This window comes from Ctenocephalides felis, unplaced genomic scaffold (assembly GCF_003426905.1).
Source record: "Ctenocephalides felis isolate EL2017-DRISC unplaced genomic scaffold, ASM342690v1 CF-g0.4_SCAFFOLD_01492, whole genome shotgun sequence".
In the NCBI taxonomy this organism is placed as follows: domain Eukaryota; kingdom Metazoa; phylum Arthropoda; class Insecta; order Siphonaptera; family Pulicidae; genus Ctenocephalides; species Ctenocephalides felis.
Genome location: NW_020537646.1, coordinates 35,743,041 through 35,763,883, shown reverse-complemented (window position 1 = coordinate 35,763,883; position 20,843 = coordinate 35,743,041). Strand labels below are relative to the sequence as shown.

General features: G+C 30.1%; 3 protein-coding genes across 3 annotated transcripts in view; 1 reads left to right on the top strand and 2 right to left on the bottom strand.

The window, feature by feature from the left end:
- The window catches only part of LOC113371623 (calcium-activated potassium channel slowpoke), a gene marked incomplete at its 3' end in the record, with an annotated part of 174,769 nt that extends 160,902 nt beyond the window's left edge, over positions 1-13,867 (bottom strand). Inside the window, 2 exon segments of the mRNA XM_026612267.1 lie at positions 10,019-10,302; positions 13,825-13,867. Of these exon segments, the coding sequence (XP_026468052.1) occupies positions 10,019-10,302; positions 13,825-13,867 (327 nt within the window).
- On the top strand, positions 13,191-16,802 carry LOC113371624 (set1/Ash2 histone methyltransferase complex subunit ASH2). Its single transcript, XM_026612268.1, has 9 exons — positions 13,191-13,365; positions 13,424-13,602; positions 13,665-14,009; positions 14,807-15,009; positions 15,368-15,545; positions 15,787-15,943; positions 16,003-16,126; positions 16,206-16,460; positions 16,669-16,802. The coding sequence occupies exons 1-9, from the start codon at positions 13,253-13,255 to the stop codon at positions 16,765-16,767; spliced, it is 1,653 nt and encodes a 550-aa protein (XP_026468053.1). The 5' UTR covers positions 13,191-13,252; the 3' UTR covers positions 16,768-16,802.
- A 112-nt stretch (positions 16,803-16,914) lies between these two features.
- On the bottom strand, positions 16,915-17,695 carry LOC113369834 (huntingtin-interacting protein K-like). The gene is made up of 3 exons (XM_026610433.1): positions 17,477-17,695; positions 17,300-17,407; positions 16,915-17,010 (listed from the first exon to the last, which is right to left on the bottom strand). Exons 1-3 carry the CDS (start codon positions 17,630-17,632, stop codon positions 16,915-16,917), a joined length of 360 nt encoding a protein of 119 aa, XP_026466218.1. The 5' UTR covers positions 17,633-17,695.
- Between the last annotated feature and the right edge of the window lie 3,148 nt (positions 17,696-20,843).

The following is a 20,843-nucleotide window of genomic DNA, read 5'->3' as shown; positions in this document are numbered from 1 at the left end:
AATATTGGAGAACAATACATGAAATTATATTTTTGCTCATTCTCTTAAAAATATTGCCATATTTTTGAGAAACTAAAACCTATTCAAGCTCACATATAAAGCACCATTTTTTTTTATTCGAGCGATTTTTATTGGACACATTATAGATTATCACATTATAGATTATAGATTAGATCGGGCGTTTTCCCCTTTTAGCAATCCTATATCTTCAGTGGGTTGGCGTTGCCCGTAAAGAACATTTATGAATCGTAAACCTCCTGCAATCGCTAAATTGCCTTCGCGTTTGCCAAAATATTACTACCTAACATATAGTATTTCCGGAATATAAAAATATCATAAAAATTGGTTTTTATTTAATTGTTTTCAAATCAATTAGTGTAATTTGTCATTAAAAATAATATTTATATACACCAATGAATATATTATTTTACATTTATAAAAGGAAGATTTTGTCTAGTTATTTTTGTTATTTTATATTTTAAAAAATTGTAAAATCTATTATGTCGAATATCAAATGCATTATAAAGTCTATAATGTCGAATATCGTAACAAATAAAGCAACTCATACTTCATACTTTTTTAGAACAAAACGCACGTGTAAATGAATACAAATTAATAGAAATATAACCAAAAATTGGTTTATGGCTATAATTTGTATTTAATATTCCTTTTGTTAACAAATGTGTTTAGCACTGAAAATACTCAAAAAAGCCTAATGGATTCACATAGTCAAATACAAATTTTAGTCGGTCCCTTAATTTGTTAAAAGTTGGCAGTCGAAAGTTTTCATATTTGAAACTACAAAAATAATAAGTTGACCTCAATACTCTAATTAACTTCCCGTAGGGTAAGTAATAGTAACCGCAAAAAAATCGAAAATAAAAATCTTTATATATCTTTACGTTTCAGAGGTTTCTGAATATTTTGGCATACCTGAGAAAAAATGAATGTATGTGTGTGTATGCGGATACAAATTTTCGTCGACGATTTCGAACCGAAAAAACATTCAATTGCTGTTGATAAGGAGACGTGCTGATTAGTTTTTGGCATAAGCAGGTCAATCCGTTTCGAAGATACGGGGCAAAAAGTGTCACAAACGGTAACTCAGTTTTTAAGAGAACAGAGTGTCCAATTTAAAACATTTTACTTATATTGACAAGATGAACAACAAATTAAATTTTCATAAAGGCAGGTCTAGCGGTTCCGGAGATCTAGTGAAAAAAGTAATAAAAATGCTATTTGGCGGTTAAAAATGATCATTAGACAGATGCACATAAACTCATCAGATATTTTATAGAGATTTTAACAATAAGTATAAATTTTGTTTACATTCCTATGGGGTCCGTACCAATGTTTATCCGTTAGACGGTGACGCGGCGCTTACGCGCTTCGATATTTCGTCTCTAAGCAGTTAAAGCAGTACGATTGCTTTGAAAAAAAGTTCAGAACTTCCAATATGTTTCAAAATAAAGAAAACATTTTTCTTTCAAAAATTCTTTTTTCAAAAAAAATATAAATTTTTCAAAAATTTATAGTTTCTTAAAAATCTAATTTTTTCAATTAGCAATACTCATATCAGATAGCAATTTTCAAAACAACGATGTTCTACTTTTTCCAGCAATTTATATCCCATGCTCAAAGTTTGTATGTACCATTGTATGTACCAATGTTCGAATATATTAAAAATAAACACAGAATAACATGATAAAAGTAATTTGCGCCGTACCTGTCACGCACTAGCAATAGTCGCCGAACTCTAATAAGTACATTTATTTGCTTTTTATTCCGTAATATTGACAAAGTTCATATACACCCTCTTCTGTAAGTTCTAACAAAACGTGAGCATGCACTTGGTCGCTATATAAATACGGTGTCCTACATTGAACACATATTGATTTTAGAAAGTGTTTCCCAATATGCCATGGCTTCGTTTAGCCAGGTACACAATGTGGACTTATTAGAGGAAAAGAAAATAAAAGGTAAGGGTGCAAGTGAACAATATAAATAAAGATTTATTACACGACTTGGATAAATCACGTAAAGAGCTTTACATGTTTGTTTTTCAACTAGTATAATACGACAGAAACTTTATCAGATACTTCTGAAGTATCAAAATGATCCAAAATATAAGCTTGCTTGAACATGCTAGTGAAAGAAAAACTTTGTGATAATAATTTAAATGAGTAGAATTAGTAAGTTTATATAATAGTAATACAACAACAAAAGATAAAAAAGTATGTTATTTGTCAATGATCATTTTCTAATAAGCTATTCCACCCTAAGTCCATTTTTTTAACACTTTGAATTGCAATTTGTCATAATTGTAGGACATTTAGTAATTGTTTCGAATTTATTAAATGGTTTTTGGAATGGATGGCAACCCAGTTGTTGTTCAATCCAGTAGTAACTAATTAACTATACTTAAGTATTTGTTGAAATTTTATGTTATTTATTTTATTTTATTTATTATCTTACTCACGAAAGCTGATTTTCACTTGAAGTCATATTAAGATCTACGACCTCAAGTGGAAATTTGACATCAAAGCTGCCACATCGTGAGTTTAAAATACCAGTTAAACATTATTAAAAGTTTATGAAGAGGAGAGAACTATTTATTTATTTTTTATCAAACCATTAAAAGTAGGTAACCACTTTCAAATTTGCACTTAGTGTTTTGAGTATAAAGTTTAATTATAAAAAAATTATATGAATTAGAATCATTACTGAAATGTAAGTGCACTACTACAATTAATTTTAAAAATTTACTGCAAAAATAGATATAAGAATAATAAAAAACATAAAAACAATTGTTTTCCAGAGAAAATAAGTTTTGCGAACCCATTGGCAATTTATGGAGTGCATCGGCTGCCATTGGCATGCACAGCGACAACTTTATTGTCGTTATTTCGTACAAAAATCTACGAAAACAAGATCCAGTTTTCGTGGCACTACTAGGTCATCATAACTAGAATGATTTAAATATTCTTATTTTCTGGCGCCATTAAAACCGCAGTTCAAGACATACGAAATAAATGGCTTTTTACCATGGGCTTAATGCATAAGCAACCTTGACATATTTTTTCAGAAATAGCATCATAACATTTTTTAATTAATGGATTGGAAAATATTAACAGATGATTTATTTTACTAATTAATTTTAGATAATTTTTGGATCACTCTCAACCTGACTGAAGATTTGGATCGCTTTCAAAGTAGAAGTATAATTTTTTCAGCTATAATGCAGTAATAGTTATTCATAATTTAGATTATGTGAAAAAATCGTACTTTCTAAATTTTATTGCTTCCTATCAGAAAGCATTCTGATTCATAAATTTCTCTTCAAAATTCTATAAAAAAAATTTAACGTCAATCATTATATATAGTAAATATTATGCTGCTAATTATTCAACTTAGTACTTATAATATTTTATTATTAGTAACTTTAATATTAAGAAGAGTATATCTCTTTTTTCGTACGTACAAACTTTCAGATATCCATTTACATTGTTTGCAAAAAAGAAAATTTATAAGCTCCTAGTATTATTTCTCCTGGCTTACTTACGATAAGATTTATAATATTCTCTCCTTCGAATGTGAACGTCAAGCATATCTTACATCTAATAGAGGTACCAAATTTCAAAACTTCTAGTAACAAATATTGTAAGTTTTTACTCTTTCCACTTGGATGCCGCAATTCGCGAGTGGAAAGGGTTAATAACATCTCTGTATAGCGTGCACAAGATTTACTTTACTATAATTTATAAAATTATTATTTATAAATGCTTCTATATTAATTTAGTTCAATTTTGATATTTATGTTCATAGACAATATATTGGAAATTTACTACATCGACGAACATTGTACGAAATATGGCGTGACTACTCAAGCCACGACATCATTTCAGAAATGTCAGAAGCACTCCATGATACATAAGAAGCGTCAATGTTCACCCTTTTCAAAGATTAGGTACATTTATATACACACACTTATATATAAATAATTCTCAAGTATAGGTATATAAGGCTTTATTGACGTTTCGAAACAAGCAAGGCATAATAATATAATTATAAATTTTAGAAAACTCATTTTATTTAAAATATGACCCAGGTTTATGGTGAAAGTGATTACATCAAGTTGACACTGTTTTTGAGATCATATAAAACAACCAGCTACAAGACAGGAACAGACAGAGTCGTGACATCTTATCTGTCACCTACTTCAAAAATTAATTTAAAAAATTAGGATTTCAATATTTAAGTGTTAATATCAACATCTAGAAAAAATGGCACGATACTAAACCTACTAGTTTACCTAGCCTACAAAAAAATCAAATAAACTACTCTAAAGCCGGCCACAGACGTAACTGTATGCATGTGCAACTGAATGAATGCGCAACCAGGCGTATTTTCACAGCGCCCACAGACGGTTCAAGTTTATGTTCAAGTACTTGCGCAAGCATATCACAAATGTCAAATAATAAATGTCAAAACATAACCTAAAAATATATCTTTTTTATTAATTTATATATTTACAGCATCAGAAGAGAATTCAAAGTGTTCATAGGGCTAATTTCATAACTTTTAATTGTCGATAACTTCATAAACTTGTATTATAAATTCGCTACAATGTAAAATAAAAATATGGACATGTGCTGCCACACGCGGCCAACGAATGAACTTGCCGACTTGAACGATTGCGCAATTAAAATAATCAAAAAGTGCTCATGCCAACTCGCTTGCACCAGTCTGTCAAGTTGCGCAAAAAACACCCCACAGACGCTACAGAATACATGTTCAAGTCGCAGGTTGCGCAGTTATACAGTTACGTCTGTGGCCGGCTTAATCCATCACATATTGGTTACCATTAAATAAAACAAAAATTTTGCGAAATAATATTAATGTGTTAAAATCGAGGTTGAAACAACGTAATTTTGGGAAATGTTTAGATATAGGTAAGAGGTAGGACGAAGCACAAAGGTTCAATTTGACTTTGTGCAATTATATTGCAAAAACCAAATCAATTATATTACAACAAATATTGCCTATCAAGCAAACAACTATCTGACTATATTCAGTAAAACTCCCAGCTAATATTGTAGAAAGTCATAATCGTAGAGAATTCATACATCTTATGAAACAAATATCGTAAACTTGAAAAACATATGAAGGTCCCATTAATTAAACAATAGTGCTCAAAGTAAAAAAAAACTAACAATGAGAGAAAATACTTTTGTTATAGTTATTCTAACATTGTGTTTATCTTCTGATAGCGACGTGGTAAAACTGGTATAGCTGGTAAATACATCTTTTGCCTTCTACTTTCAAATATTGTTGATAAACAATTCTTAACTTGTTTTTGAGATATCGTTCGGAGATGTTTTTATTCGCAGAGCTTTAAGCCCCATTCTACGACTGAATACTAAATAACATTAATTAGAATTAGACACTAATTATGAAACAAATTGTAGTCTCGAAATGTTTATAACAGTCAGCATTATTTTATAATTATTTGATTATAGATCCGCGATTAATAATTCAATAAAAATATAAATGAAATAGATGAATATAAATACATGTAACTGATGTTTAACTTATTTCGTACAAAAGTAATATTTGTAATATTTTACCTATATGTACGATAAATTTTATTTTAAAAAAACATGTTTCATACCAGATAACAAATCATTTTTATTGATATGTATTACTATAAAAAATGCGTTTCACGTAACGAACTCGCGCACGCATCAAATTAAGTATTATAGGTACGTTATGCGAGGCACTACTGTATTTGTTTCATTTATTCAACTCGGCATTGATGATAAAGATCGTAATCTCCAATTATATGTATAGTATATATAATATATACTAGATTGTGCGGTACGGAGCATCAATAAATATATATATTAGGACATTAGTATTCGGCGGCGTCACACGGACGGAAATAAACGTCAGCTGTTGTACATCGACAGAGACACTTTGTGAAATCTCATTCCAATCAGCGTGGGGCCGATTGCTAATTATTGGCAATGCCAACTTGCACACAAATGAGAATTTGTCACAGCGAGAATATATAATATCCTATACAATTAATTGCAATATAATAAATATCGATTGGTTGTTATTAGGGCTGATAATTACTAATTGTAAAGCTACAGAGAAAGTGCACTAAAGTTTTTTTTCACTAAATAAGATAATCAATCATTTTCGTATTTTATTCGATCTATCTTAAATAATTTATTTATGCGGTTTATTACTTCATATATATAAGTATACACGTATATACCCTTAACTTTTCAATTAGGGCTGATAAACCAATAAGTAAAAAAAAAATTTACAATTTTGATTTCACTACTTTGCTTATATCGTTGTCAATTACTAGTTCTTACAGAAAAGTTTTATTGTGTTATTGAATAGCATTTATATTCAGTAGTATCGAACATATAAAATTTTATGTATAAAAATCAAATCAATGTAATATACTGCACAGAACGTTTATTAATATACATGTATTAATTACAGTCCAAATTATAAAGTTAAAATGCAAACTGTGCAATATAAATGTAGTTTTTTTTAGTTTGTGTATCAAGTGAAAACTTTTCCTATTTTCGGAAAAATATATGATAGGTACAGATCGATGTGTTAAAAATAAAGAATATCATCTGGGAATGATATTAATTTTATTCAAATTTCACAAATTTGAAAAGTTTTAAAAAAATCAATAATAACATTACTATGAAGTAAAAGTATGAAATAATGAAGTAAATTTTTGCTGACCTATCTAACTCAAGTTTTTTATTTCTAATATTCAATATATTTTTTCTATCGTCATATATATCTGTATATATATATTTATATATATATATATATATATATATATTTATGTGTGTGTGTGTGTGTGCTGCGTTCGTACGTGAAATCGTACTATCGCTCTGTAATTCCAAATGCGGTGGAGCGATCGGGTACTTTTGTGTAGAATCGATGGCTTCTACTTATAAGTCGACTTGGAAAAATTAATGTTAACCGAAGTATCCAAACCAGATATTATTTTTAATTTATTCTATAAGGATTATATTGAAATATATTAAATGTTATGAGTGCATATTACGACCAATGTATTTTAAAAAATATAAAAAATATGCATATAAAAAATTTGTTTATTGTAAATTTTGTTATTTAACTATCATTAAATAACAAAAAAGCGACATTTAAAATTTTTATTCAATGGGTTTAATAAAGCAATATTTTTATAGTATTAGAAATGTTGCCATAAAATAACAGGCATTTGGAAGCAAACGAACTTGTAGCGTTTTGGTATCTTCCCGGGAGCTCTGGGCTGGAGGGCGTAACGATCTGGTTCGTACAGAATTGTTTGACTTGCGCAATGGAATGACTCTACAACATCACATTAATAAACCAAAAAGATAGGAAAAAATTGTAGAAGATTTAATAGAAAACAAGAACATATATCCTGTAAAATGATTCAATAGAATCCAATTATATTTGTCATCCATAAATTAACTAACAATGTGTAGCAATAAAATTTTGGAACTATGGTATGAATGTAAGAAAACAAGAACTTTGTAGTTCTGCCATAAAATATTTAAAAGTAAGTTTCAAAAAAAAAAACTGAGACAGATAACTTATAAAGATGCTTAAATATTGTTTCTATCAAATCAATAAACCAAATCATTGAAATAACGTCACTGTAGTGTCATGAGGTCAATAACTTCTTTTTTATGCAGATCTTGAATGCACACCGCGATTTATAAAAATAACTAATATGAATATAATCAAAATAAATTCATTTATATATTGAATAAAATTATGAACTTTCAAATTGAAATGATTAAATTTGAATACCCTTTTTAGATAAATGATTTAAAAAATATCAAATCAACAGAAAAACTACGCGTTGTGACAGAAATACATAACTGAACGATGAACGCATTTTATCACGAATGTAATATGACTATTATATGCCTGCAATTAAATATAATAAATACAGAATTACCAGTCTAATAATACAATACGAATATACTTTTTATCAACAACTTTCTTAAACTCAAAAAATAAACTGAGATATACTAAACAAATTGATTGTAGGAAATGTGATGGAATTAGATAAATTCGTGAACTTATAATTAGTAAAATAATAAATAATTATAATATTAATTTTGGCAAAAAGTAGGCTAGAGGAATAACTATGCCATTTTTTATATTTTATAAAACAGTTTTCATGTACTATGTAGTTATATCTTATTTCACACAGCGAGCATGTTCTATTCGTCAGAAACATGTTCTGTATGATAAGATCAAATCCAACAATAAGATAATTTTAAATTTAAACTATTTTAGGTTTTCGAAACCTGGCCTTATACATTATATTGTATATAACATTAACAAATACATTTCTAAATATGAATTTAAGGACGTAATTTACTCAGGATATGTGGGAAACTAAACCTGCATCATTTATATGTATAATTTATTCCCTGAAATAATTCCCTCGGCGTAATTGGTATGTAAGTCTGGGGCTTACTGAAGGAATCGTATGCGACGAACATAATTGGAGCAAAGTTGCCCCAAGTTAATAAATCGAATTGTAGAATTGACGGCTCAGATCTTGATATTCATCAGCTACTTTTATTATGTATTAACTAATATTTAATAAAATGTTCTAACATATGAAATGTTAATCTAATGTATATTTGATAATTGGAGTAGATTAATATTCAATGATGCAATATTGTATCATTACATTTTACAGTAGAATGTTTATTAAATTTTATCTATTCAATTCAAATAAGTTACTGAAATAAGAATGGACATCTTCAATTTATCTGATATGAATTTATTTTTAATTCAAAATATCAATCAAAAACTATGTACTGTACAGAAATAGAATTTGTTGTACGTTACGGAATAGAATCTTTGTGTTTGGTTTTGTCAGGAAATATGCAACCGAACAGGATAATCTTTCATGAATTTTTGTAATACAGATTGAGTGAAAGGCATGTATAGAAATACATTTTCTTAATAGAATTGTAATTCAAATAATAAAATATTGACTTAAGAAGTGTAAAATAGTTTTCATTTACGTGATATTTGAACAAAATCCCACAAATTATTAAAAACCATCTAATTAAAATTAGTAAAAAGTAATCAGAAATTGTGGCACTATTTTTATAGTACTTATCTGTTCATTAAAGTCACTTTGCCATCCGCACGTCTCGTAAAAATTTATTCACTCGGCGCCTGTATTGCTAATACCTATTACTTGGCTTGTCGCCGACCGTTCTGATTTGTATTTGCAAAATTATAAATTTTTAAGTCTTAATTATGTTGGCGAGTATGACTCATTGTTACCTAAACAAAACACCATCATAATGGAAAGATTGCTGCCACTGGCCAAGAACGATGGCAATGTGGTGTCGCCGGATGGCATAGTGTAAAAAATATCAAACTTGTTACAAACCATAACAAAATATATTATTGGTGTATTATTATCTTTAAAATAGCGGATCATTTTTTTTTTTTTTGATTTTTATTTGAACAGCGATCAGAACTTATGGATTCTATGAGCTGTTGTGATGAATCTCTTACAAACTACGCTTGTTTTTATTATAGATGGCAACCCAAACAGTTGTCTCATCTCTATGTGCTGAATTTTTATTATTACAATTGTTGTAATAGTGATGATTTTACTTCCAAGTGGCATGTTCCCACTACAGCTATGCCCACGAAAGGCCATTTTCACTTGAAATCATATTTGAAATCTATGATTTCAAGTGAAAATTTGGTATCAAGCTGCTTTGATACCAAACCGACCGAGGTTGGATTCGAACCCGGGACTAGGATTTGCTGGCCCACGTTCTTACCACGGGACCACGGACGGCCCATAGCGGATCATTGAATAAATAGTTTTAAATAACAAAAGTTTAGGAAAAATATATTGGGACGATTACAAAATATAATAATAATAAATCATCAAAGACGTAATCTCTGCATCAGTTCTCACCAAGATTCGTCCGGTGGTAGTTTGTCCAGATATCAATTCGCCCGCCCAATCTTTCGCTTCGGTCATGAAGGTCCCTTCGAAATCTTGCTTTCCTTGTCGCGCTGCCGCCTTCTGCTCCTTTTGTTTGGGGTCATTGGGGGCCAACTCGGGCTCCTTACGGCAGCATAGAAACGCAAATACGCGCCACAGCAGCACCACCAGAAGACCAGCGACGAACGTGACGATACTCGAGAGCACGAAGCACCACCACTTGCGCACGCGCAGGCAATCATCTGCGTCGCCGGCCCCGTCACCACCGTCGTCGGCGGCGCCGGTGACGACGACGTCGGCCGGCGACGCGCTGACGCCGTCCGCGCCATCGACGCAGGACACCATCGGTCACCGGTCGCCACGGACACTCACCGCGTCGCGCGCTCTTCCGTCACGCGATGCCCGTTGTTACGATCGGCTGCCGATAATGGCGGCATCACACCACGCACAGCCACCACCACAACAACAACAAACAAACAGACGACAACCAACGCAGCACGGGCTACTGCACTGCTGGAACTGATCGCACGACGCACGACGCACGACGCACACGTAGAGCGCGCGCGCGCTCGACGCTCGTGCACACAACGCACGCACGCACGCACGCAGATCGCACAGATCTAACTGCCTCGCTAGACCGGGCTCGCTGCACTGACGAGACTCGGCGGCACGACGCTGCTTGGTGCTACAGCGACCGTACGACACTACCGCCGCGCAACGACGGTCGATATCGGACGAATGCGACACTGCGCATGTGCCCTCGACCCCCCCTCGACCCCCCTCGACGATCAAATGAATACAACGAGCAACGAGATATGTGTCAATCGTAGAACTACGATGCGCGGCCTTGAGCGTCCTTGCTACGAATACGTCACGGCGAGCACGTCACTGACAATAACATCTTCCCGATCCTCTCATTCCGCATTTTTAAATCAACTTTTCAATTAAACTTCTTTTCATTCCAAACGATGTGACAATAATAAATTTTTAATAGTTAACATTTAATACACCTGCTTTGTTTAAGTTTGTTCTAGTTCTCATGAAGTAAACAATACACACTATTTAATAAAATGTATTTTTGCTTTCAAACTGCAAAATATATATTGCAAATATGCATTTCTATAGAAGACGTTCTCTGTGGCAAAAATGTAAGGAAAGTCTAGGCTGGTTGAAAACAATCAACCGCATGAAGAAAGCAAAGGAAAAAGAGTTACTTGGGCAACCAGTCCAGAACGTTATAGTTATTAGATCCCCCTGATTAGACTTTTCAATTTATTTTTTGTAAATAAAGTAGGTTTAAGGTATTATTGTGACTTAAGACAATGATGTATTTCTAGGCCATTAGGCTGAAATAAATAAATATAATAATATATTGCAAGTATTATTGGTGGCTCTTTCTGTTCAAATCCTTGAGTATAAAAATTAAGATTTTTGATTTCAGTAAGATTTTACTCGTTATTCAGCAAGATTTTTACTCGTTATTGAAGATGTACTATAATGAATGCAGCCATAACTATAAAAATTTCACTTTTACAACATACCATAACTGTATCAAACCTTTCTAACAAAAATAAATAAATAATTATAATATGTACAATATGTACATTATATATATATATATATATATATATATATATATATATATTTATTTATTTATTTATTTATACTCTTCTTTTATCACAGTATGTATATATTTATTCATTATATCGACCAATATGACCAATATGGCTATGTGCGAAGGCATGGAAGGGGAAGTCAAATCGACCGAAGCGTTCGTAGTGGCTAACTTGGAGCACTAAAAGGGGCTATTATAAACAAAATTTTAAACAAAAACACATAAAATATTTATTTATTTCAAATTTAAATGAGATAATTAAAAATGAGCCACCATAGCTGTTCTGTAGTGGGCTGTAGAAATACCAGCAGAAAAAGTGACTGCAAATTCTATACATTTTTACAGCTAAGTGGAAAGAAAATCAACGGGAAAAGTGGATCGCAGCGGTTAGAAGAATAAAGTAAGTATCATAACCTTATTGTTATAAAAATACAATTCGGAGTATTATGAATAGTTGTAAAATTGTTATGTTTAGCAAAAAGAAAAATTATAAGTCAATAAATTGTTGTATTATCAAAATTTAATGCTTACTAAAAAAATTGTTTTGTAAAACAATGTAATTAATACAAGCCTGAAATAATGAAAAATACATATTTATATATTGTATATTGATTATGTATAACTATTATCTATATATTAATTACATTTTATTATATAATAATTGTAATTTTATGATTAAAAGAAAAATAAAAGTTATCACATAGCGAAAAAATGTTTATTTTGCAAACAGTTTAATTCATACAAAGCTGAAATAATGCAAAATATATATTTGTAGTGTTGATGGATCACCGTGGGTTCCCAAGCATTTGCAGTTAATCGGTCGAGGTATTGAGTCCTACCTACTTGTCAACAATATTTTCTTCAATAAGTTAATTTCGAAAAGTTAATGTAGTTTTTTTCCTGCAAGTTTATTTGATGGGTCTTGTCTTTATAATAATGTCTAAATTATGTCTTTATAATAATGTCTAAGTCTTTAGTTTGACCAAAAAATTGAATAAATTAATTTACTATTTACTTATTCTATTGATAAAATATTATTTATCATTATTATCATATTATTATATTGTTTTTATTAAGAACTATTCCGAGTTTATGACATAAGCTTTGAGGCACTTAACCTTACAAATATTTACTGCATTTCTTTATTTAATTAATCATTATACTTAACAATGTTTTAAGTACGTTGAAGTAAATTTAATAATTTCAATAAACATTCAGCGTTCACATTATTACTGTATCTTGTTTATTATTATTTATAACAATTATTTAATATCTTTTTTCTTTAACAAACATGTAAAACCCATGAAAACCACACACTGATAACCCCAATTAGTTCATATTTATTACGGCGCTGCAAGGGCGCTGCAGTCACGCTCGGAGCGTCTTTTTGAAATCTTTATAGCGACATCTGTCAAAAAACTCTGTGCAAATGGCGCGCAATCCATGTGCTATGTTTTTCTTCAAAGATGACACCACAAATGAGAAGTTTTTAAGGTTATTTTGAATTTTACCTTATTTGTTTACGTTTATATATATTATTTTTTATTTAACTAATTGATGAATATTTTGACGCATTCATTAATGCAAAAATGGAGAAAACAACGGATAATAGTAAAGATACGAAAAGCAAATCAAATGATAACACGAAGAAGGAATTGAAAGCAGAAAACAAACAAACCAAACCAACTGGCAATTGTTACTGGTATGATTTGATGAATTAACAGTGTATTTTAAGAACTTCAATGTATTTTTATTTATAGCGGTAAGGAAAGAAATTTGAATATTGTTGAATTACTCTGTGCTTCATGTTCTCGATGGTACCATGAGTCATGCATCGGTTACCAGTTAGGAAAGCTTGTTCCCTTCATGACAAATTATTTTTTCTTATGCAAGAACTGTTCTCCAACCGGATTGGAAAGTTTCAAAAAAAATCAAGCATGTACGTTTTTTCAAAATAATATTTCAAATTTCAAGAATTACAATTATGTAAATTCTTTTCAGTAATTCCACAGATGTGCGTTACAGCACTTGCCAATTTGCAGCAGGCGTCTGCAAAAGATGGCCAAAATAAGTTTATGTTCAGTAAAGATAGAGAAATCATTCCATTTATTGATCAACATTGGGAAGCAATGACAACAATGCCTAGACGTGTAACACAATCGTGGTATGCCACTGTGCAAAAGGCTTTGATCAAGGACACACATGTTTTATTTAATAATGAAGAAAACGCTGTAGAAGGAACAATGTTCGGCCTACTTTCAAAAGATCTTACAAATGTTAAACCCAATTACGAAGCTATGATTAAAGGAGGCTTGTTAAAGGTTACTGATATGGGTATAACTCATGGTAAGTTAACAGATTTTTAATAAGCACTTATATACCAGGGTTTATAAAATATTTTATGTATATACCCATTTTCATCCAAGGGGAAAAAAGTTTTTTTTTTCAATATTTTTGTTAATATAGTAATAATGATAATAATAATGCAGTATGTGCTAATTGGAAAATTAAAATGCAATATCCTAATTAAAATGTAATGTGGATATAGATTACATTTAAAATAGTATATTGAATATTAATTTTCAAATTAGCAAATACTGCATTATTATTAATATTATTACTATATTAATAAGAACATAGAAAAAAAAATTTTGAATTATTTTGTTTTAAATCTAACATATTTTTTAAATAATTTATAAAATAGTATTGTATAATTCAATCCTACTAAAGCATGTTTCATTAAATTTATTTTCAAAAACTGATAAAACATTTATGAAACCTAATACTTCATTTAACACATAATGCTACTGACAATTAACTGCCAAATGATAAAGGTGAACTTGCTATAGAAATATGATACCAGCACAAAATTTCATTCGTGTTAATCGCTTTTGTTTATAAACAATGTTTGTAGCTTTCAATAATAAAATTCTTTCAACATGACCATAGGCTTCAGTTCTGATTCACACCTCAATCAAGCAAAATGGAAGATGATGAAAGTAAATTTATTAATTTTAAAGTATTATCTATTAATATAAGACTTATCAATATGTGATTAAGATGTTATAAAAATGTTTTTTATCTATTTTTCAATAGCTTTTATTAATATTGACTTACTAATTGCATCAAAATTATTATTTCAGTTCCCATGCAAAATGCTCTCAAAGGAGGTAGGAACAATAAAAGGCGACTACCTGGAGATACAACAACTATAAAAAAAGGACGGGGTGGCAGTGAAGTAGTTCCTAAGTTGCCAGCGCATGGTTATCCATTGGAACACCCGTATAATAAGGATGGATACAGATATATATTAGCTGAACCTGACCCACATGCGCCATTCCGACAGGCAAGGATTTAATTTAAGACTATGACAAACTCTTATGAATATTGAAGATTCATTTATTTCTTTTACATCGATTATAATCAATGTAATCGAGTTATATAATTTTAAAAAATCTAATGATGGTTATATATTATATAAGTTTATATATTTACCCATTGATTTTGTTGCGAACAATTCAATCAAATATACTAGCATCTTGAAAGCTAAAGAATTATTCATTGCAAATTTTGATATTAAAAGTCCCTTATATAATATATAACCAAAAATAGATGTTTTCTAAGTTTTTAGTATACTAACATGCTTTTTTAAAGTATGTTTTACAATATAAAATACATAATACTCACATTTTACTTAAATACAGGAATTTGATGAAAGCTCAGATTGGGCCGGAAAACCAATTCCTGGATGGTTATATAGAGCATTGATTCCGGCTAATGTTCTCTTAACACTACATGATCGGGCACCACAAATAAAAATATCTGAAGACAGATTAGCTGCAACAGGTGATAAAGGTTACTGCATGGTGAGAGCCACTCATGGTAAGAACAGTTCATCTTTTGTGAAAAAAAAATTAGATTAGCTAAATATAAGTTATATAGAAATTTTTATAAAAATTATATTAACATGGATTTTCAAAAGAATTGTCTTAAATATCTTATGGTAACAGTTAATAAACCTCATAAAAAATATTCTTTATTATATGCAAACTTTGAAATGTAATTCGGAAACAGCATTATGAGTTTTATGTCCATATATATCATTAAATTTATTTTTAATTAGGGGTCACTCGTGGATGTTGGTATTGGGAAGCTACTATTGAAGAATTACCTGAGGGTGCGGCTGTTCGACTTGGATGGGGTCAAGAATTAGCAAACTTGCAAGCACCTTTGGGTTATGACAAATTTGGATACAGCTGGAGATCACGAAAAGGAACAAGGTACAACAAAATTTTAAACAAATTTTTTTTTTAGAATTACTAAAACTGTTTCTTCACAGATTCCATGAATCAATTGGTTCACGTTACAGTGAGGGCTATGGAGAAGGAGATGTGTTAGGATTTATGATTATATTGCCAGATACTCGTGATGTTAATCATACACCAAATACTTACAAAGATAGAGTACATGCTGGATTATTTATTATATTTGTTATGAGAATAATTTAATTGCTAACTTCATTTTTATATATTTATATTTTAGCCTCTTGTTAAATTCAAAAGTCATTTATATTATGAAGATAAAGATAAAATAGCAGAGTCTTTAAAACTATTGAAACCATTAGAAGATACCCATATATATTTTTTCAAGAATGGGGTCAACCAAGGAGAAGCTTTTAACCATATATATGGAGGTTGTTATTTTCCAACATTGTCATTATTCAAAAATGTGACTGTCAGTGTAAATTTTGGTCCAAATTTTAAAGCAACTCCAACAACGGATTATGATTACAGACCAGTATGTATAATTATTGACTTAATACAACAAAAAATAATTGCTAATTTATGTTGAATTTTATACAGTGCATCATTTTCAAATTATTTGCTTATTATACATTTTTTATATCGATCAGGCAATTACTATATTATTTATAGTTACTATACTTTCTTCGATTGAGATAATAGAATAAATAAATATTATGAAATTAAGTGTAAAATTGTTACAGATGTCAGAAAAAGCTGAAGAAGCAATAAGTGAGCAAACCATGGCCGACTTGATGTATTTAACTGAAAATGATGGCAAATTAAGATTAGACAACCTTTGAGTTTGACTCAAAGTTTATGATTATTTCAATATTAGTACATATTTACTTTTCTGACAATGTAAATTTTTAATAAAGTAGACTTTATTCTTATACATATTTTAATTAAAATCATATATACAGTATAGAACACAATATTTATTTAACAAATTAATTTGTTAATGATACCAATGCATCAACTACATTGCCACCATGCTCTCGCAGAGTTCTTTCAGCAAGTGTTCGTGTGATTTCCATTTCATTCACCTTGAAAAAATGTTTTTGTTTAGAGACAATAAAATGCAATTAATAGATGGCCATTGAACCATCGAACAATCAAATTGAATAAAGAAACAGAACAAGCCGACTGTGTTTTACACAGTTATATTAATTTTGAAGTCTATATATAAGATATTTGATTAAGTCTATATATAAGCAAATCCCTCACGTTCGTCTGATTTCGAATAGTTTTAATCATAGCTTTTTAATTGGTGCAGTTTATTACTTTTAATGCTTCTAGTCAGGTTTTGATCTATGTGTGTCAAAAAATACATACCATTAAATCCACATCTTCCTTTTTTATAGCAATTTTTTGTAACTCTCTTTCTCTGGCCAATCTAGCGGCAGCATCTTTATTTTGTCTATCTCCATAAAGTGATAGAGCCTAAATATTAAATTTTATAGTAATTATTGGAGTGATGCATTAAATCCCAATGATTATAGGTTAGTTTACCCCAGAAATGTCCTGTGAAGAAATTTCTTTTTCTTCTGCATAATCAGTAACTCTTTCTAAATCGGCAACACCACTGTCATGTTTTGCAGTTTTCTTTTGTGATTTGTCAGAAACATCTTCGGTAACTGGATCACCATTTACATCTAAATCTGCCATAATTTTTGGTCAATTTAATACAGCACGCTCAATTGCATGTAAAAGCTTGGTTATATTTTTCAAAGATTTGCTCCATCTATTTTATGTTTCGTCTTGTATAAGTCAAAGATGGCGACGTATTTCAATCGAATGTTTTTAAATGAGAACCCCTAGACCTTAGATAATATTAAACTAGTGGTGCATGTGACAATTTGTCTTAACATTTTGAACATTTTGATTTTTTTTAAACATTTTTAACTTCCCGTAGGGTAGTCATAGTGATGGGCCGAAAATCGAAATTGAAAATGTTTATATTTCTTCGCATTTTAAAGGAATTTGAACATTTTGGCATACCTTATTCTCAGAAAAAATGGATGTGTGTGTGTGACTGTGTACGTATGGATACAATTTTTCGTCCACGTTTTCGGGCGCACGGATCAACCGATTTGAATAGTTCAAAAAACATTCGATTCCTATTGATGGGGAGATGTGCTGATTAGTTTTTGGCAAAGGCAGGTCGAACCGTTACGGAGATACAGAGCGAAGAGTGCAGAAAATAGAAATCGAGTTTTTGAGAGAGATTTTAATTCTGGCCAACTAATCAGCACATCTCCCCATCAATAGGAATCGAATGTTTTTTGAACCATTCAAATCGGTTGATCCGTGCGCCCGAAAACGTGGACGAAAAAATGCGGACATACAAAACACACACACACACACATTTTTTCTGAGGTATGCCAAAATGTTCAGAAACCTTCAAAACGTCGAGAAATGCAAAATTTTTCATTTTAGATTTTCGGCCCATTACTATAACTACCCTACGGAAGTTAATTATTGATAGTAGTAATTTAAAAAAAAAAAACAGCGAAAAAAACTTTTGTGGTGTTTGTATAGAGGTTTTTGACCACTATTTTATTTTTGAATTATCCACACATCCACACCATGATAAGTTTAGTGTTTAAGAGCTTGTTTTGGAGTGTTAAATAAAGTTTTATCCGCTTATTAGCAACTTCTAAAAAACTCACAAAAGGGACGTATACTATGTTAGATGCCTTTTTAACAAAGACGTAAAAAATGGTAAATACAAATAAACCTGCATGGTCTAAACAGGCGATGAGCCATGGAAAGTTGACTTTTCTTATGGCCGACATCGACCCCAGAGGACCGGGTACTATAATATTGCTGACATCAATCTGTATGATCGATAGTATTAAAATTCAAAAACAAAATTAGTCTCAATGAAATACAAATATAATTTTAATGCTTATATAATTTTAATGAAATTTTTGAAAAGTTACAAACAAAAATGTGGTACGTGGTAATGAACGTTTCCGACCGTTCGCCCATAGTTGGCTATAAACCAATTGGCTTCAAACATGTTTATTTATGATTTAATTAAATATTATATTACAATTTTTATTTTAAATTTTCCTACATAACAAAATATAATTTGAATGATTGCACCATTATTTATTTCATTGCCAATGATGCTTTATTAAATTAATATCTTATTAAATATTAAGAAAATATATTAGAAATTAATTTTTGTTCAACTTTATTATTTGTAAAAAGCTAGACTGTTTGCAATTATGCATAAGTAAATATTTTATCTTTTCATAAACATGGGAAATTTCTCGGAACTGATTAACTAACAAGAGAAGTTGAATAAAACTGGGAATACCATTTGCAGATAAGCAATATTGGTTAATATCCTTAAAATAAATAAAACAAAACAAAATATATAATGCAAGATGGAATACTAAACTACAAATCAAAAAATGTAAAGAAAAATCTTTGAATGTGTGAACTTTCAGTATATGATATCATATTTTTCATGTAGAAAAAAAATTGTTTCATCCCTATACTTGCCAAAGGAGAAGTTAATGTTTTTGCCTGAATCGTTTAGGACATTGGACAAAATTGAAGAAACTATATGTGTATGTATATGAGCCAAATTTCGATTATCAAATAAATGATAGTGAGTAGAAAGCCACTAGTATTCCCTTCATTTTAAATAATGAAAGAAGCAATTGGATAAGACTAAAAATAAATTTCTATGTAAAAATAACAAATAGGTATATATTTAAATTTGCAGCAACCTTAATATTAAATCGTATATCCATTTCTTAAACGCCTTAAATGCTAATTATTTATATAAACAGTAGAATCGCGCCAATCTGAAATTTAAAAACCAAAAGTTGTCGGATTACTGGATTATAGTGAAAAAGTCATAATGAAATGGCGAAAAATTTTCCAACTGACCCAAAGAATTGTTCAGCGCTTCGATAGCTGCGAGTAGGGAATGCAATACCGATGGAAAATTTCAATACCGGTATTTCGGTAAATTTTCATTTTAAAACCGAAATACCGGTAAATTACCGGTATTTTTATTATCTTAAACAAACGTAAACAAAATTGAAAGTTACTAGCACAAATATAAAAAAATGTATATACAACTACATCTATATTCAACTAAACAATAAAAACATTAATATAAAACAAATACTTTATTTTTTAAAATAATAATTTACCAAAATCATATCCAATTTAATTAATTCATTGTCACTATCGAGTATATTGAGAATTTTTCACCAAAAACAAACTTATGAGTAAGAAAGACTAAAAACTCATCATATATCATTATTACAATAAACTGTATTGTCTGTATCCGATGTGTTAAATTAGCATAATCTCCAATATTTAAAAAAAATAATTTTTCTATATTAATTTAAGATCGGATACTTTGTCGAGATAAATAATAAGTTACTATAATTGTTGAGTATTGTTATTTAAAACAATGTTATGCTTCTATTGTATTTTCAAACTTTGAAACGTTTGTATTTTAGGGGTAAATACCGGTAAAAATACTGCCGAAAAATCGGGCGGTTTACCGGTGATTCGGTATACCGGTATACCGGTATTGCATTTCCTAGCTGGGAGTATCGGATTATTGGAGGTGTCGGTCTATCAAAGTGTCGCATCAGCGAGATTCTACTGTACTTACCTTATTCTTGAAAAAAGTTTTAACTTTAAATATAAATTGAAAATATCACAAATCACCCCTACTAAAACACTCTGTAATCAAGCGATATATATTTAACTAGGATTCGCCTTTATTGAAAAACTTTTGTTTATTAATAATATGTTTATTTCAAAATATGTGTAGTAATCGATGAGATAATATTTAAACATGAATATTATATAAAATATTTACTAAATTATATAAAATCAT